We start from the raw sequence: 19,189 nt of genomic DNA on the forward strand, positions 1-19,189 counted from the left end.
ACAGCATCCAAACCCCTTCATGACAAGTACCAGCTCTGGCTTCTGCTCCAATCCATGTGTCTGAAACATTAGCCTCTGTATTAATAACCCCTAGCTTTTATACAGAGAGCTTATCATCAGTAGATCTCAAAGTGCTTTGCAAAGGAGATCAGTATCATAAGCCCCATTTTACACAGGGGAAACCGAGGCACTGGGAGATGGAGTGACTTGCCTAATGTCACCCAGCAGGCTAGCGGCAGGCACACCTGGCACCCAGAGTCCCAGTCCAGTGCTCTAGACACCAGCCCACACTGCCTCTAAGATTGAATGAGGGTAAAACTCAGGTAAAGGTAAGAAAACATGAGGTGAAGGGTAAGGAAATACAACACTTTGGATGTTCGGCCTTTGCCCACTACGATTTGAGAACATTGTCTACACTAATATAAAAATACCAAATTCAGGCCCATATATAGATGCTGGCACACTTAGATCACAGCACCACAGAATCCACTGGCTCAGAAGGGGCTCCAGCGCTATGCAAATCCCCCTCAGATTTTCTTCCCATGAATTTCAGCATGAAATCCTGGAGCCACCTATCTCACTGACTGAGTCTCTCTTCACTCTGTGAGCCAGGTCCTCAGCTGGTGTCAACTGCTGTAGCTCCACTGAAGTCAAAAAGGAACTATGCTCAGATACGCCAGCTGAGGCTCTGGCTCCTTGTCTTCAGTGCTGAGAAAAGCATGGTCTGTCTTCTGCTCGTACTGGGAGATATGAATAGACTCAATATTAACTGTAACTGTACTAGGGCATGTCAAATGGGCCAGATACCACCATGATGGGCTCCCTATGTGCATGCAGTAAATAAATACAGTTGCAGTGGACCTGGTCCCCAGAGCCTCATGAGCCTTGAGTTCAGAAAAAATTAGGCACGTTAGTGGTTTCACTGAGACAGAAGAATTTTATCCTGAGCTGTCTGTTCCATTGCTGAACTGTCCTCTGAGTTATTATAAAGTTTAGTCGAATGTTTAACCTTTATTTTCCCATCCCTGCTTCTTCTCTCCTCATTGATTAATGAGAATATTTTTCATGCAGCAGGTTTTCTATAAATAATCACTAGAATCAGGCATTTAAATTGGCAAGTTGATAAATAACTAAACGTGTTATAATCCCCAAAGTACTGTTCCTCATTGCCAGGCAGGCATCTGCATGCATTTTCCAGGCCAGCATGGGCTGCGGGGTTGGTCCAATGGCCTACGGAATAGCACCAAGGGTTGCCACAGGCCTGACTTGGACTCAATTGCCAGTCTCAGCTTCCCACTCCTTGACCCACAGAGGCTGGGAGAGATGGTCTTCTGCTGCTCAACTGCATCCCCTCAGGCTGATTGAGGAGAAATGTTGATGGGAAGAATGCAGTGCTTCATTTGTGCCAGGGCTTGCCAGGGCTGAGCTCTGGCACCTCTAGGCTTGGCAGTTCACAGCCCTGGCACCTCTGGGCCTGGTAGTTCACAGCCTCGGCACCTCTGGGCTTGGCAGTTCACAGCCCTGGCACCTGTGAGCTTGGCAGCCCACAGCCCCGGCACTTCTGGGCTTGGCAGTTCACACCCCCGGCACCTCTGGGCCTGGTAGTTCACAGCCCTGGCACCTCTGGGCTTGGCAGTTCACAGCCCTGGCACCTCTGAGCTTGGCAGTCCACAGCCCCGGCACCTCTGGGTCTGGCAGTTCACAGCCCTGGCACCTCTGGGCTTGGCAGTTCACAGCCCTGGCACCTCTGGGCCTGTTAGTTCACAGCCCCGGCACCTCTGAGCTTGGCAGTCCACAGCCCCGGCACCTCTGAGCTTGGCAGTTCACAGCCCCGGCACCTCTGGGCCTGACAGTTCACAGCCCCAGCACCTCTGGGCTTGCTGCATCAGTTATGAATGCTTGAGTCCTGGCACCTCTTTCATTACATATTAGGCACTGGAATAATGAGGACTGTGACATGAAGCTTTGAGGGCAGGAAGATTAAAGCTGGTTAAAATGAAGGGTACTCCAGGGTTTAATAAGGCACCCGGGGAACTCCTTGGGGAAAAATACAACAGACCTCAAATGCTTGTGTAGAATTACAGCCAGATCCTCAGCGGGTGTCAATCAATGGAGCTCTGTTGAAGTCAATGGGGCTAGGCTGAGTGACACGAGCTAAGGATCTGTCTCAGAATAGTTTTTCTACTCGGTTTGCCCTGAAAACTTTTTCCCAGCAGCAACAACTGAAATACTAAAGTCCAGCCCCAGGTTCACTGGAGAGGAAGCTGTTCATTGGTAGGATTTTGCATTGACAGTTTTACAAGAGTTTATCAGTCACCCCTCACCCAGTAAGCCTGAGCTGTAGTTTCCCTTTAACTGAGGAACATGGTTACCAGCGGACTGTAGGATACAACTCAGGCATGGGAAGGCTACTGTGGCAAACAAGGCTATCTCCGGCCTAATGCAACGAGAGACTTAATGTGCATCTTGTGCCAGCTCCTGTAGCTGAAAAAACAATATGTTTCCCTTTTCACACTGTGATTGCAGTTGTTATTGTTAAACATTTTCTAGGAGAACAAATATATAGAGCCAAAATCTGAGAGGCACAGGGCACCTGCAAGTGCCATTGACGTCAGAGAGATGTGCAGGTGCTTACTTCATCTCACACCCTGGCCCCATAGATTAAGCCAATGGTATGGGAACAAATTACAGAGGTCATGTTCAAGTGCTCGCTCAATACAATGCAGTATATATTTATCTAATCGTGTTTCCCATATCCAAGGCAACAGTGAGGGAATTTTATTCATGTTAATGGGAGTTTTAAAAATGTTTTACAGCAGTTCTTATCTCTAACACTAAAAAAATTAATGAAAAGTTACAGAGCAAACTAGTGGCTCTAATTTACTGATGCTACTAAATCTGTTAAAAGTACATGCAAGATTCCCTGGCCTCTTTCGAAAGCGTTACCATGGTCTAGCAAATATTTGAGCTCAGAAGCCATTTCACTGGTGGATTCTTTCACTAGCCCCTTCCCGCTATAAAGGACTTGGATGCTTTATAAACAAGAGTTTGGGCTGGCATGCAATTGGCTTGGGTTGGCCAGAAGCTGACAGGAATGGAACAGATCAAATAGTGCAATTTGCAGTGTTGTTGTAGCTGTGTTGGTCCCAGGATATTAGACAGACAAGGTGGGCGAGGGAATATCTTTTATTGGACCAACTTCTGTTGGTGAAAGAGACAAACTTTCGCACTACACAGAGCTATTCTTCAATGCAGAGCAGATGATACCTGAAGAAACAAGGTTGAGAGGGGAGAGCAACACAGAAATATTATGTAACTAACTACTAGCACCTTGGTATGCCCTCTGCAATAGTAAACAAATCACAAGTCCAAGTCTGTACTGAGGCAGGACTGTATTGCTTGAATCACTTTAAAACACTGTTAAAAAATATCCTATTTGAATTCACCAGGTTGTACATTTAACTAAACTAACGACAATAATATATCTCCAAGCCATGTCCTTTCTCACTCACCCTCCTCTTCCTGGAGTATGTTACCATCTCACTTCCACGCCACATCCATCCTTTAAGCCCTGATTCTGCAAAGAGGTCCACATGCGTAGATCAGGTCTGGAGGGAGTTCCACTGATGTTTGATGGGACTCCAAAAGGGTGAAAGGGTTTAGGTGTGTGGATCCCTTTGCAGAATTGGATCCTTAGATGATAAGCTCTTTGGGCCCAAGACCTGTCTTTTCCATTTGAAGATTCTAATACACTGGTGGGCCCCATGAAATAATAAATAAGAATTAGAACTGGTCAGGAAAAGTGTTTTTTCCCCCCCAGGGAATATTTTGACTTTTCATCAAAAAGCCAAAAGCCTGAAAATTTATTTTTTTCCAGTTAAACAATACCAAAAATGGAAACATTTGAGGCTTCTCAACTGAATTTTTTTTAGTTTTTGGCCAAAAAAAATTTGTTTTTCAGGTTTTCTGATGAAAAATTGAAAATTTTCAAGGAAAGCAGATACTTTCTGTGAAAATTTTCATTTAGTTGAGAACCCAATTCTCTACCAAAGGAGACAAAAATGTTCCAGTGGAAGATGTCTGACCAGTCCAGTAATAACAAAGCTGACTTCAGGCTAATTCAGGTTTCAATACGGGCGGCATGGCTGGGAACCTGGCATTCTGAACACTGCTGCAATGAGGGATTTCACCTTCTCCACCTACTGAAGAAGATTTCAGAGTGAAGCATGAAGTATCACTCCTGCTAACTTTTTCACCTTTTGTTCCCAACCTCTGTCTGCCTAAGCACAGGTTTGTTACCCTTCAATGCATGTTGCAATTCCCGTCTTTGCTCTCTGGATTTTGATCATGAGCCTGCTGCTGAGTGTGGGATGAGGATTGCTGGGAAGTCGGTGGTGGCCGAATAGGTTTATTATGATTGTTATCTATGGGTGATTATTCCAGGCTGTACGGTCTTGGCAGGGCAGTTTGTTTGTTTTGTTGTGTTTGGTAGGGGATTTTATTTAGAACTGGTGTATTCTAATACATACAGTACCTAGGGCGCTCTACAAACTGAAATACATAATCTCACTTTGAAATGTTGGTTTATAGCAGTTTTACCCTTCCAAAGCACTTGCTTCCTGATAAGTGTAGGGCATTTGTTGGAAAAGATGAACTGATGTGTAACTCAGAAATCTGAGGTCTAAGATCTGCTCTACACTACAGAGTTAGGTTTGTGCAAGGCAGCTTATGTCGACCTAACTATGGAAGTGTCTACAGCTAAATTTTTCTCCTGCCAATGTAACTGCCCCACGACGCCAACTTAATAACTCCACCTCCACGAGTGACGCAAAGTCAAGGTCAATGTAGTTAGGTTGACACAGTGTCAGTGTAGACACTGTGTTGATTATGTCGACTGTTACTGGAGCCATTCCACATTGACCCACCCTGATAGTACAATCGATACAAGCGCTCCTAGTGAGGACGCACACTTCCGACACAAGGAACAAAGTGAAGACATGCACAAACAATGTAATTACTGCAGCAGCTGTATGCTGACGTATGTTAGGTTGACTTAATTTTGTAGTGTAGACATGGCCTAAAAGAGAAAGTGGTGTTTTCTGAAGAATCCTCCAATAGAATTATTAAAACAAATTTAAGCCCAATACACAGTAGTTTCTGGCATGAACTCCATGAGCTTCATCAGAATTACACACTCATTTCCTCTTTCTCACAAGCTAATTTGGAACAAGAAAAGAAGGTGCGTGTCATATTGACTCCAGGAATGGCTGAATGTGCTAGGGCAGAGGTTCTCAAATTGTGGTCCGTGGACCACCAGTGGTCCACAAGCTTCATTCAGGTGGTCTGCGGATAGTTCCATCTAAGGTGTGCACCTGGGCTGCCACACACGAGAGAATGAAGGACCACCCACCTAATTAGTGGAGCTGCGCAGGCGTGACTCCACTAATTAGGTGCCTGGACCCTGGAGAAGATGCATGTGTCAAGTGAGGTGGTGGTCTTGGGGGTAATAGGGGGTTGGTGGGAGGGGGCAGTGGGCTGAGAAGAAGGAGTGGGGGGAATTTGGGACATGCAGGGCTGCGGCGGCCAGAGAAAGAGGCGACTTTCCCCAGCTCCAGGGCTGCGGCTGCCGGGGAGAGACAGCCCTCCTTCCCAGCCTCAGCTCTGTGATGGTGTGGCGGGGGAGAGACCCCCCCTCCTTCCCAGCCCCAGCTCGGGGGCTGCCATGGCAGGGGAGAGAGGGCACATCCATTGCATTAGAAAGATAAGACTACTCATACGTTGTTATGTTCTTATATTAAAATATGAGTTGTGTGCTTTTATTTGTAGAACAAAAAAACTTTTTAATTATTATTATCATTGTTTTTTTATATAGTGCTTTTATCCAAAGCGTTTTACAATACTAAGCTAATGGTACAAATAACATTTGGAAATATCATTAAGCAGTCTGACAAGACCCTCGCCAATTTTCAAGTAGTCCACGAAAAAAAACGTTTGAGAACCACTGTGCTAGGGAATGTCCAGGAAGTATTACCAGTTCAAATGTATTGGGCCCTCTTACTCAGGCAAACGGATCTTACTCACACAGGTAATCCCACTGCAGTCAACGGAACTACTCCTGTGAGTAAGGACTTGTGCAAGTTGTAAGATTGGGCTATATTTTAAGTGTTGTCTATAGTGGTGAAGCACATAATGGGGAGTCAGGATTGAATCAAGGGCTTGGCTCTGTGTCATCTTGTCTGTGTGTCATCCTGAGCAATGTTGTGGCCGTGTCAGTCCCAGGATATTAGAGAGACAAGGTGGGGGATGTAATATATTTTATTGGACCAGTTTCTGTTGGTGAGAGAGACACGCTTTTGAGCTTACACAGAGCTCTTCTATAGGTCTGGGAAACTTAGGGCTTGTCTACACTATGGCACTGTGATGCTTCAATGTGGACACTACTTACACCAACACAGAATGGAGAGGGATTCTCCCATCAGTGTAGGTATTTCACCTCCCCAAGAGGTGGTAGCTATGTCAACGGGAGAAGCTCTACTATGGCCTTGGCTACACTTGCGGATTCACAGCGCTGCCATGGCAGCGCTGCCTCGGCAGCGCTGTGAAGCGCGAGTGTAGTCGTGCCGCCAGCACCAGTGTAATCAGCGCCTGCAGCGCTGCACGCTTGCTCGCAGCGCTGCAAGCTATTCCCCTCAGAGAGGTGGAGTACTTGCAGCGCTGCGAGGGAGCGTGCAGCGCTGCAGGCGCTGATTACACTGGCGCTTTACAGCGCTGCACTCGCTGCGCTCAGGGGGGGTGTTTTTTCACACCCCTGAGCGCAGCAAGTTGCAGCGCTGTGAATTGCCAGTGTAGCCAAGGCCGTGGTCAGTATAATTACATTGCTCAGGGGTGTGGCTTTTCACACCCTTGAATGACGTAATTATACCAATATAGGTCTGTAGTGTAGACCTGCCCTAATTTTCCAGTGTAGACCAGGCTTAAGTGTAGACAAGCACTTACTCGGAGTGTCACAGTTAAATACAAGATGGAACAGATTGTTTAGTATAAGCAGTTATCACATATTTCAAGGAACCATTCAAGGTGAAGTGGCCCATTATCACCTCTCCGGTCATAAGGAGGAAAGGAAGAGGGTTGTTAATGAGGTTATAGATTATTGTAACAATGTCTAGCAAAGATATGAATTTAAGATCCTAGATTCATCGTTTAAAATTGTTGGGCAGGTTTCCTCTGAGAATGAGGACACTGGATTTATGGCTTATTATAACCCTCTAACAAACTCCCCAGCTCCCTATGACTGAAGGGGTGTTAATGGACCACTTCACCATGTGTTAACTACTTATGCTAAACAATCTGTTCCACCTTGTAGTTGGCTGTGACACTCTGAGCAAGGCTATGTCTACACTGCATTTTGTGGTTAAAACTTCTGTTGCGCAGAGGTGTGAAAAAACACCTCCTCTGAACGACAAAAGTTTTAACCATGAAAAGCACCGGGGTGGACAGTACTTCATCGTTGAGAGCCGTGCTCCCATTGATGAAGCTACTGCCCCTCATTGGGAGTGGTTTTATTGTATCGTCAGGAGAGCTCTCTCCTGGCGACAAAGAGCAACTACACTGTGTACCTTACCACAGCGTGGCTGTAGCAGCACAGTTGCACTGGTGTAAGGTGTGCAGTGTAGACATAGCCTACGTTTCCCAGACTTCACAAAGAACTCTGTGTAGCTCAAAAGCTTGTCTCTCTCACCAACAGGAGTTGGTCCAGTAAAAGATATTACCTCACCCACCCTATTTCTCATCTTGAGCAAATCATTTCATATCCCAGTGACTATTTACCAATCTCTAAAATAAGGACAATAGCACGCATCTACCTTACAGTGGTGTGATCTTAGTTAGGAGTGAAATTTACGCTAGGGAGCAGAAAGAACAGGAGTACTTGTGACACCTTAGAGACCAACAAATTTATTTGAGCATAAGCTTTTGTGGGCTACAGCCCACTTCATCAGATGCATAGTGAGCAGATTATTCTATAATTATCTTCTACAGGGTTTCTTGCACCTTACCCTGAAGCATTTAATACTGGCCACTTTCAAAGATAGGATATTGGACTAGATCAGGGGTTGGCAACCTTTCAGAAGTGGTGTGCCGAGTCTTCATTTATTCACTCTAATTTAAGGTTTCGCGTGCCAGTAATACATTTTAACTTTTTTAGAAGGTCTCTTTCTATAAGTCTATAATATATAACTACACTATTGTTGTATGTAAACTAAATAAGGTTTTTAAAATGTTTAAGAAGCTTCATTTAAAATTAAATTAAAATGCAGAGCCCCCCAGACCAGTGGCCAGGACTCAGGCAGTGTGAGTGCCACTGAAAATCAGCTCGTGTGCCGCTTTCGGCACGCGTGCCATAGGTTGCCTACCCCTGGACTAGATGAACCAATGCTCTGATACGGCAATTCCTATGTTCCTAACAAATGCTTGTAAAAATGCTTTGAGAATCTTTGATTAAAGAGCTGTATGCATGGAAAGTGGTTAGTTTTGGGGATGTTTCTTATGGGTAAGAAAGCTATTTGGGATTCATGTAACTATAAATTAGACCCATAGAGCAATGTAATGTGGTGATTGTACATTGTACAACAGACATAGAAAGAAATTATCATGATGACAGGGAAGAAAATCAAATCAAGTGGACTTTTTGAAGTGTAAACATATAAGACTATTAAGGATGTGATCTTGAGTTAATCCCAAGACATACATTCACTTAATAAAAAACATAGCTCATCTTAAGGGGGAAAAATAGGTACCAGCTGTGGTGAGAAAGGCTGGCATTTCCCAAGAAGGAGAGATGATTTTCACTGCCTTTCCAACAGCCACATTGGGAATACACATTTTAAAGCACCTTATTCTGTGTCTTCTTTTATCTTCGGCCTTAGGCCGGAGAGAAGTTTCGGTGATTGCTTTTAAGAAGTAAAATACTCAGCGAGACCAAAGGAAAGAAACTGGCTTATTGAAATGGCAGCTCTGGCATGACAAAGGCAGTGCAGCATGGCGGAAAGGGGCTCTCTTTAGCTTGTGGCAAGCCTGGTATATTGTTCATGTGAATAGCTGGAGGATCCTGGTCACTAGGTGTTAATGGGAATCCCAGCAGTGGCTCTGCTCCAGATGTTATAGGCTAACTGAGATAAATGACAGCTCTATATTGTTTACACATTTAAACAGCACTTACTAGCTTCACACTAGGGACTTGGAGATGCTATTTCCCACGGAGACCCACTGGCTAATCATGTTGTACCTGTTAACTCCTTCGTTGCTGCTAGTCTTTAATCTACCCGGTTATTTCTATGCTGGTCATTACTCTTGTTAAAAATGAAAGTTATTCAGAACTCCATAGAGTTTGGGGTTTCACACCCAGGGGCGGCTCTATGATTTTTGCCATCCCAAGCACGGCAGTCAGGCAGCCTTCGGCAGCATGCCTGCGGGCGGTCCGGTGCTCACGCAGATTCAACGGCGTTTCTGCGGGTGATCTGCCGGTCCCGCGCCTTCGCCATACCCGCCGCCAAATTGCCGCTGAAGCTGCGGGACCGGCAGACCTCCCACAGGCATGCCGCCGAAGGCTGCCTGACTGCCGCCCTCATGGCGACCGGCACGCTGCCCCCGGCAGCTTGCCGCCCCAGGCACGCACTTGCTGCGCTGGTGCCTGGAGCCGCCCCTGTTCACACCATGCACAGAGCACAAAACCGAAGAAATCTAATTTCACAATAACAGGAGGAGCTAGACCATGCTTCCCTGTAGCCCTCAGATTTTTAAGGCCAAAAGAGACCATTGCAATCATCTAGTCTGACCTCCTGTATAACACAGGCCAGAGAAATTCCACAAAATAATTCCTAGAGCAGATCTGTTAGAAAAAAATCCCCTCTTGATTTAAAAATTGTCAGTGATGAAGACTCCGCTACAACCATTAGTAAATTGTTCCAATGGTTAATTACACTCAGCGTTAAATATTTACACCTTATGTTCAGTCTGAATTGTCTAGCTTCAGCTTCCAGCCACTGGCTCACGTTAGACCTTTCTCTGCTAGACTGAAGATCCTGTTATTAAATATTTGTTCCCCATGTAGATACTTATAGACTGCAATCAAGTCATCCCTTGGCTGTCTCTTTAAGTGACATAGATTGAGCTCCTTGAGTCTATCACTATAAGGCACGTTTTCTAATCCTTTAATCATTCACATGGCTCTTTTCTGAACTCTCCGCAATTTATCAGTATCCTCCTTAAATTGTGGGCACCAGAACTCAACACAATATTCCAGCAGTGGTCACATCAGTGCCAAATATAGAGATGAAATAACCTCTCCCATTTGAGATTCCCCTCTTTATGCATCCCAGGATTGCAGTAGTTCTTTGGACCACGATATCATATTGGGAGCTCATGCTCAGCTGATTATCCACCATGACTCCCAAATCTTTTTCACAGTCCCTGCTTCCCAAGATAGGATCCCCCATCCTGTAAGTATGCCTGACATCCTTTGTTCATAGTGGTATACATTTATATTTAGCCATATTAAAATGCATATTGCTTGCTTGCGCCCAGTTTACTAAGCAATCCAGATTGCTCTGAATCAGTGACATGTCTTCATCATTATTTACCATGCCCACAGTTTGTGTGTCATCTGTAAACTTTATCAGTGATGATTTAATGTTTTCTTCCCGATCATTGATAAAAATGTGAAATAGTGTAAGGCCAAGAACTGATCTCTGTGGGACCCCACTGGAAACACACCCGTTCAATGACAATTCCCCATTTACAATTACATTTTGAGACCTATTAGTTAGCCAGTTTTTAATACACATGATGTCTATTGTATTAATTTGATATCATTCTAGTTTTTTAAAGACATAGGGCCAGATTTGCCAGCAAGCTCTGGCTGCTATGTGCTGTGCCATTGACAGAAAACAGCCATCAACCCAGTTTAACTGGTCAGAAAAGAGGTTAGGTATTGCGAAAGTGGGACAAAGCAGTCAGAGTGTAGAGGTGAATCTGGGCTCCGCTCCCTTTGGCCACTTCTATACCCTGGCAATTCCATGGACTACACTGGAGCTACTCCAGATTTACACTGTGAGTGGGATCAGAATCAGGCCCTCAGGGATTGGTTTTACCACCTCCTTTGAAGACTTGGGATTTGGTGTCCTCAAACAGGTTAATGCCAATAAGCCACTTTTTACACCAGGGTAGAAATTGTAAGCATAAAAACCAAGGATTTTGTGTAATGAGCACGCTCAGGGTAAAGAGACAAACCTTTCCCTTTGTAGTCATTCTTCTCCTGTGTATTTAATCTTCCTTGTATTCCTGTGACCCAGGATTCTATTAACTTCCACAGTGCGAATTAAACACTAATATTATTCTGCATCAAAGCTATTCCAATATACTCTACAGAATTATCTTCAGCAGCAAAGCATTTGAGTCCTGCAGCTGAGAGAACAGTCAAATAAAGAGCACTCTCATACAGCTCTGTTTGTGTCATTATTACCATTGTATCACAGGTACACACTACCAATAGACAAACTGAACTACAGGGCACTAAAGAGCTCATTTCACACAGCCGTCTTTGGTGTGGGGTTTAAATTACAGCTGTGTTATGCAAATCCATGGTTTCGGTTGCAGAACTAGTTTTCATAAACTATAGCCCAGCCACAGACTTGGGAAGATCTCGGAGCATTTGTCTTGTGTGATTTATTTTTAATAATAATTTTCAGCAAAAAATTCAATGCTGAAGTGGCACATAGGAAGTTCCAAATTTCATAGGAAGTTTATTAAAACCCCAGTCACTCATTTATGAAATATAGCTTCTTGTCTTCAGTCTGTGAAAACCAATGGTGCCTAAAATTCACAGGGATCGTCAATACCCCTTCCACAAGCCTCAACTCATCCGGAATAGAATATCCATTAAAAGAAAGATCAGTACTACCACTCTTTCAGATTACACACACGTGTGTATAGATGACATATACCTACATACACACATTGGACTAGATCCTCAGATGGTTTAAATCGGCACAGTTCAATGGACTTTAACAGAACTCTGCTGAGTTACCCCAGTCGAAGATCTAATGCACGGCTGAATGAAAGATTTCCTGTATTCTGCTGTCACCAACCCTGAAATATTCTATTTTTCTCTTTCATGCTGTTTAGGATTATTTCTGGAAGAAATTCCAAGTTTCACTAAAGAGAATAATCTAGCTTTCCTACATCCATGAGTAATTTTTTTATTGTATACACACATACATTGGTAACTGCTCCACAATTAAGACTGTGTTGTGATTTCCATTTAAAACTGGACTAAACTCTTCTTTTTCTATCTATCTATCTATCTATCTATCTATCTATCTATCTATCTATCTATCTATCTATCTATCTATCTAATCTAGTAGATTGATAGCAGAAGAGAGAGAACGTATGTATGTTGGCAGAGTAGAATTCTACTAAAATGTAGAATTTACATGTATATGGAGCTAAGGTTTTGCAAAGCACATATGTCTGCATTTTGTATTAATCTTGAAGTATCTTAGCTGTATTAATTTGCTAAAGGAAGAAGACTTAGTGAGCCAAATAACCCTGTGCATTGCCAGTATTTTTCTTTGTTATTATTCTTGGTGTTCAAGAGGAAGACACAGAAATTAAATACTCTTCAAAGTCACATCTGATTATGATTTAAGCAAAGGAAAAACAAACTGTTCGGAGATGCTGCACAATGTTATTCTTATCGCTGGAGCGGAATATTTTGACAGGGCAAGTGATATATACTTTCTTTGTAAATAATGTGATTAAATATTCACAAATGACAGAGGCACTCAGAAAAAGTTTCCTTCCAAGGGCTAGATTCTGTTTACGGTGGTATAACCCGAGAGGAATGCCATCAATGTCAATGGAGTCACAGTGGTGGAAAACCGGTGTAAGGAGGATCAGAGACTTATGTATCATCAATGGCTAGAATTTGCCACATAAATAAATAATACAGCATTAAGGCACTTTTAATAAAAGAGGTCCTCAGCTAGTGTAAATCAGCATAGCTCCACTGACTTCAGCAGAGATACTCCGATTTACACCAGCTGAGAATCTACCCAAGATACGCAAGTGCTAAAACACATGTGATGCTGCTGAAGCATTTTATAAGTGAGTATTGTTATATGTTAACTAGTCTTGGAATGTGGCTCAGATGACAAGTAAAAATGAGTTATAGCTGAGTCTAAGTTTAATCTCTGGTGGGCAAGTTTTCATACCGCAGCATTACCAGTGTGTGACATGACTTTAAGTCTCTGGCTAGAAGACCCCAAAGACTGGAATGGTAGAACTGGCTGGGGATTTTTCATAGGAAAATGCTGATTCATCACAACTGAAACTTTTCATGGAAATGTATGAGAGAAAAAGATCCACCACAGAAAAGCCATGGCCCAGGAGCTAGGGCACTCACTTGGGTCTCTCACATTTTAGGTGAGTGTCCAAACCACGGGGCTATTTTGGGGTGAGTCTCACTCACTCTTGCTCTCTCTGATTTTTTGCACAAATATTTTGAAAGGACTAATTTTTGCTTCAGTGCAGAACAAAAACAAATGCTGAAACCTATCTTTTTTTTTTCTTTCTGGCCAGCCCTGTAGAATAGGGTTCCTAACAGGGTCAACTTTAAGATGTATTAATAGGATGTGGGGTATGGGATTATGCCTGGAAAGCGGGGGGGTGGGGGTGGGGTTGTAGGTTAGATTAGAAGTTTACTGACAATGCTGGGAGTGAGGGTCAAAAGTGAAAGTTCCTGCAGGTTAGAATTTAGGTGAATGGGCAAAGCTGAGGGAAGGTGCCCTCAGGACAAGAATGGGAGGGGGGTTGCTGCGGGACAGGATTCAGGTGCATTGGCAGAGATGTGGGGGACTCAGGACAAGGGAGTGCTGCAGATCAGCATTGGCAGAGCTGGAGGCAGGAGCCTCAGGATCAGACTATAAGGGGGTGCTGGAGATCATGAATAAGGTGCATGCCAAAGCTATGTGGGAGCCCAAGAATGGGACAGCAGGGCATGCTACAGGCCAGGAGAGAGGTACTTCAGCAAGAACTGTGCAAGTCATGGGCTAGGAGAGGAGGGGTTCCTCTGAGTGGTGTTTGATGAGCTATCTGTGCCCACCTTATACTTGCCAATTTCTCACTCACTTGTCTTCTTGAATGTCAAAATCACCTTTTAAAGGGAAAGGGAAAGCTGGGATGGGTGAAGTCCTCCTAACTGCTCCAGGAATATCTGCCCCTTGTCTGAGAACATGCATCTACACACCACCAACCACACAGCATCCTCCTGCCTGTCATTTTCAGGAATGACCCACGCCAGAATATTGCAGCACTGCCTATAAATACGCTAAGAATCTTTCTTGAATGATAACCTAGATTATTGGAATTGTTTACAGCCAAGAGGATTTATATTTCTTGCCTCAGACCTGGTGAAATAAATCATCCCTCAAGCACACTGCTGTTTCTCATTTCAGCCTTGGTCCTCATTCAAGTCCCTCATTAGAGACCCACAGTATTATTGGCTTGGCCAGTGTTTCTGCCTGAGACAGAAATGACACAAGCACATCAACTCCACACAAACCCTCCTTTGCTCTCTCCTATTCATGGATCAATTGAAGGCACTTCACAGGGCTGGGACAACATCTTCAGAGGGAGGTGCTGCTTTAATTAATTTCATATAAAGTCAGCTGGAGAAAACACCACCTACTGTGTTCTCAGAAGGAGACTCATTGCCAGAGCTCTGTCAGTTCTTTGGAGCTATAAAGCCACTGAAACGTTTCTGATGCACAGCTTTATGAGCTGGAGGCTTCTGAGCGAGACTATAACAGTCTGCCTTAAAAGCCGCCTGGATGGCCCATAACCGAGGAATTATTTACATTTAGGCAGGACTAGAAAGTGACCCTGCCCTTCTGGAGCTGTCATTAGCTAAATATTTACTAACAATCCCAACCTCGCGCACGTCTGAATGCAATTCATTTCAGTCAGGCTTGTCCGTGTATAGTCTGAACTAACCGATGCAATTGCTCCCAAGGCTCAAACTCCTCTGCACCGCAATTTATGGTGAGGCACCTGTGTAGCGTGGGTTGGGGCCCTAGTCTGTGCCCGGTAGATGTGTCACTAGGAGGCTTATTCCCAACCCAGAGCGCATGAGACATGACCTGTCCCGGCTGCAGCGGGTTATGTGATCGTGGTGAGACGGGACAAGGCGCCTTTCTGCCTGGGCTTTCCCCAGCCATCTCTGACCCAACAACGTCAGCATGCGGGGCACTAAGCCCGACTCCACTGGAGCCTTCCTCTCGGCCAGCTAACACCTGCTAGCAGCTTGGGGGGCCGACGCCGAGCCCTCTGGTCTGCCTTCCTGCCTCCCCGAGCCCCCGGGGCACCGGGCATGGGAGCAGGGGGGATCAACGTTCACCCAGGGCTTGGCCAGGATCGGCGGAGCGTCTCCTCCTAGATCTCAGGGCTGGAAGGGAGGCTCCATGCGAGGCTGGCTCTCCCGCCCGCTTGCGAGTCTCCCCTAGGCCAGCGGCCCGCGCCATGCGTCCCGTGCTCTCCGGGGTCCCTTCGGCCAAGCACACCCGCCTCCCCACGCACCCGGGCCCCTTAGCCCCGGCGCTCTCGGGCCGGGGCCGGGGCTTGACTTACCCACGCACTCGTTGGCCTCCCGGGCCGTGGCCCGCTGCCAGGGCCGGTCGTAGTGGAAGGGCTTGCAGCGGTCGCACTCGGGCCCGGCCGTGTTGTGCTTGCAGTCGCAGACCAGGTTGTCGTCGCGGTCGCGGACGCAGCGCGACGCGTGGCCGTTGCACTTGCAGCGGCCGCCCACCTGCAGGTCGGAGACGGCGTAGAAGTAGGAGTCGCGGGCCAGCTCGGAGTCGTCCTCGTTCTCGTCGCCGAAGGTGTGGAGGCGGCTGAAGGCCACCTTGATATCGGTGGCCGTGACCCAGTCCTGCAGCACGGGCGAGTTGTCGAAGTCGTGGGCCGAGGGGCGGCCGTCCAGGGTGCTGAAGGCGATGAGGCCGCCGGCCAGCGGCCGCATGTCGGTGTGGGAGTCGGTGCAGATGGCCTCCTGCTCGTTCTGCTTGGTGATGGCGGCGCGGCTGGGCTTGGCGTACATCTTGCGGCACTGGGCCGAGTAGAACTGGAAGGGCACCCAGCTGCGGCCGTAGTCCATGGACTTGTAGATGGCCATGGACTCGGGGCGCGGCGAGCAGAACTGCAGGCTCACGTAGGTCACCTCGAACTTCTTGCCCAGCGAGAGGGTGAGCGTGACGTTGTGCGGGTGCTGCACGAAGTTCTCCGACTGCCAGCACGTCAGGTTGTGCGGGTTGTTGAGGTCGGTGAGGAAGGCGGGCGGGTGGGCCCGCCGCGGCTCCGAGGCGTTGCAGAGGTGGCAGGTCCGCACGCGCTCCTCGCCCTTCTCGCTCACCACGCAGTAGCGGGCCGGCGGCCGGCCGCAGGTGCTGGACACCTTCACCTCCTTGCCGAAGGCGGAGTTGACGAAGTCCGGGATGCACCGCCGCGGGTGGCCGTTCTCGTCGTAGCACGGGTCCGGCTGCGCCGTCTGCACCGCGAACATGCTCATGCCGTAGCCGCCGCGCGCGCCGCCCGCCAGGCACCACAGCGACACCAGCGTGACCAGAACCCGCCAGCACTTCCCGGGCATCCTGCGGGCGCCTCCTCCGGGGAGCCTGGGGGCAAACACAGAGAGAGAGAAGCGGGGAGGTGAAGCCGCCGTCACAAACCCAATTGCTCCGCTACCCAGGCCGGGAAGGGGAGGCTGCAGCCCGGCAGATGGGGCGCGGAGCGCAGCCCGGCCCGCTCTGCAGGGGACCGGCTCTACAAGCCGGGCGCTTCCCATCCAGCGGGATCGCTGCCCAGGCAGCGAACGGGAAGAGCCTCCCGTGCCAGGGCACTGCCCAGGAAACCCAGACTGCAGCCCGGCGGGAAGCTGGCGGGTTGGAAGGAGAACTTTGCGCCTGGAGTCAGAGAAACCCTGGCTGGATCAGAAGCGCAAAGCGACCCTGGCCTCCTCTCCCAAGCTAACCCCCGCCGCTAAGGCTGGTGGCTTTAACCTCCCTGCAGCTGTAGCCATCAGAGACCAACAGGTGGGACGCTACCTTCTTCGCTCGTTTGGTTTTCCTCCTGAGGCGCAAGAGTAAAGTTTCTGGAGCTCCCGGGGAAGGTGGCACGGACAGCCCGTCTTCAAGCTCTCAGCCGAGCGCTCCTGGCTTGCGGAGTGGAAGCGCTGGATGCTAAACGGTGTGTGGTTCAAAGAGCCCAGAGCATTCCCATCCTCAGACCAAAAAAAAAAAAAAACCAACAACAACACCCACGACACCCTAGTGGCGGGGCTCTGTCCTTCCCTGCCTCCCTCTCCGCGCCTTGCAGAGAGCCTGAATGACGTTCCCAGCTTCTGCTGAGTTTGAGGTCATCTTAAAGGAGTGACATTCCGCTCACACAAGGAACAGAACAACGACATCCACTGGTAGTTTATCAATAGGATGGGGAGGGGGGGAACCCAGGCAAAGCATCTAATTCAGAGAGATGGGAGAGGAGCGCGTGTGGGAGGGAGGGGACGGAGCAGACAGAAGGAATCGGTGCGAGCAGGCTCTTCACATCGACTGTTTGAAAGCAAAGTTTTACAGCGGAGCAAAGACGAACTTTAGGCAAAGGAAGAGAGGAGCCGAGGCAGGGGGAGGGGTTTGACGTTCCCACCCACTGCAAAGGCAGCAGGATCGGGCCCTGCTTTCTTCCTTTGACAGTGGCAAGGACCTTCCTCGTGCTCTCCCTTGTGGAAGTGCTGGTGTGTTTGGGGGTGCCCTCAGGCACAAACTCTGCTCTCGGTTACTCTATCGGCTCCACAGGGGGTTGTACTGGGGGTCCTGAGGGGATCTGGCCGTAAGCCTTTAGCTCCTCGTTAGGTCCTTATTGTTATTTACCTCTGCACTCTGTCCGCAGAGCGAAGGGTTTGTGTCACGCCAGGCACGGGGTGTAAACAAAAAGTCAGAGCAGAGCTTTCTGCAAGTCTGTTCGGGAAGCGATTGGGAAGGAGCAGCTGCGCCTGTTCAGAGGGAGCCGGGGAAATAACGTGTAAATAAACAAGCAAGTGCTGGGAGGGGGACTGTGCTGGTGTCTGAGGTTGAGAAAAGCCTTGGCACGCTGCTGAGTCCGTGGGAAGAGGAGTCTACAGAAGCTAGAGCGGAATCGGTACCTATCGGCTTCAGTGAAGACAGGATCGGGCCCTTTCCACCCAGGATTCAGTCCCGCTCTTCGGGCTCAGGCAGAACTTCCATCAGCTGCTCTGACAGAGCTTTCCCTGGGCGTTTTGCCCCAGGAAGGAGTGCAGGATCGGGCCCTTACCATATAGCTGTGCTCTCAAGGACAAATCTTATGCAAGGACCTACGGGGCACTCGGTGATTATACTGGGCGAGCCGGCACGAATTGGTAACTTTTAAGGTAGAGAACAGAGGCAAATCTGCCCCGCTGGGAGTAGTCAGAGAGTCTGGGAGATGACAGGGACCCTAAGGCCTTGGCTACACTGGCGCTGTAAGATAGGATCCACCCAGATTTATAGCGCTGGAAATATCCACAGGCACTAGCAGAGCACCGGAGCCCCTCTGAGGCCTGGGCAGTAGGGTCTTGGCAGCCTCACTGGTTCCCGTCTCAGGTATATTCTCCGGGAGCCCATGGTCCGGGTGAAATAAAAAACACCTGCTAGGAAATTGTATGGGGGGAGGGGACTTTTTAAACTGCGTAAAAGAAGTTCCCAGCGCCTGTTGCGGGGATTGGGTCCTGGCAGGACAGGGCCTCTCGGCCTCCTACCGGGAAGATGCCAGAGAGAGGCGCAGATTTCAACCCGGAGGCTGCTTTCTGAAACCCGGCTAATCACTTTATTCCCCCCCCCCCCACACACACACACACAGAATCAGAGCGCTTCTTCAACCCCCATCGCTTTACGCACACACACACACACACACACACACACACAGAGTACCTAGGCGCGCTGTATAAAGTTCAACGTATTTGTGCCGTTAGTCAGGGCACTTTCCATGGTGGAGGTCACTTTGCTGAAGGTGCCGAGGATTCACTTATGACCAGGGCCGCCCCAGTTATGAGGGCCCCTGCAGACTGGCTCTTCCCCAAGAAGCCCCT

At 47.8% G+C, this 19,189-nt stretch overlaps 1 protein-coding gene across 3 annotated transcripts in view; it reads right to left on the reverse strand.

Annotated features, from left to right (window-relative positions):
• NTN1 (netrin 1) overlaps positions 1 to 17,370 on the reverse strand; it is a 212,988-nt gene extending 195,618 nt beyond the window's left edge. For 2 of the 3 annotated variants that reach the window (XM_054048406.1, XM_054048405.1), the window contains exon 1: positions 15,682 to 16,970. In XM_054048406.1, the coding sequence (XP_053904381.1) occupies positions 15,682 to 16,894 (1,213 nt within the window). In that variant the 5' untranslated portion in view covers positions 16,895 to 16,970. Of the gene's footprint in view, positions 1 to 15,681; positions 16,971 to 17,153 lie in introns of those variants that run through there. The other variant, XM_054048407.1, reaches the window with a different exon arrangement.
• Between the last annotated feature and the right edge of the window lie 1,819 nt (positions 17,371 to 19,189).

The sequence above is a fragment of the Malaclemys terrapin genome, chromosome 13 (genome assembly GCF_027887155.1).
Source record: "Malaclemys terrapin pileata isolate rMalTer1 chromosome 13, rMalTer1.hap1, whole genome shotgun sequence".
In the NCBI taxonomy this organism is placed as follows: Eukaryota; Metazoa; Chordata; order Testudines; family Emydidae; genus Malaclemys; species Malaclemys terrapin.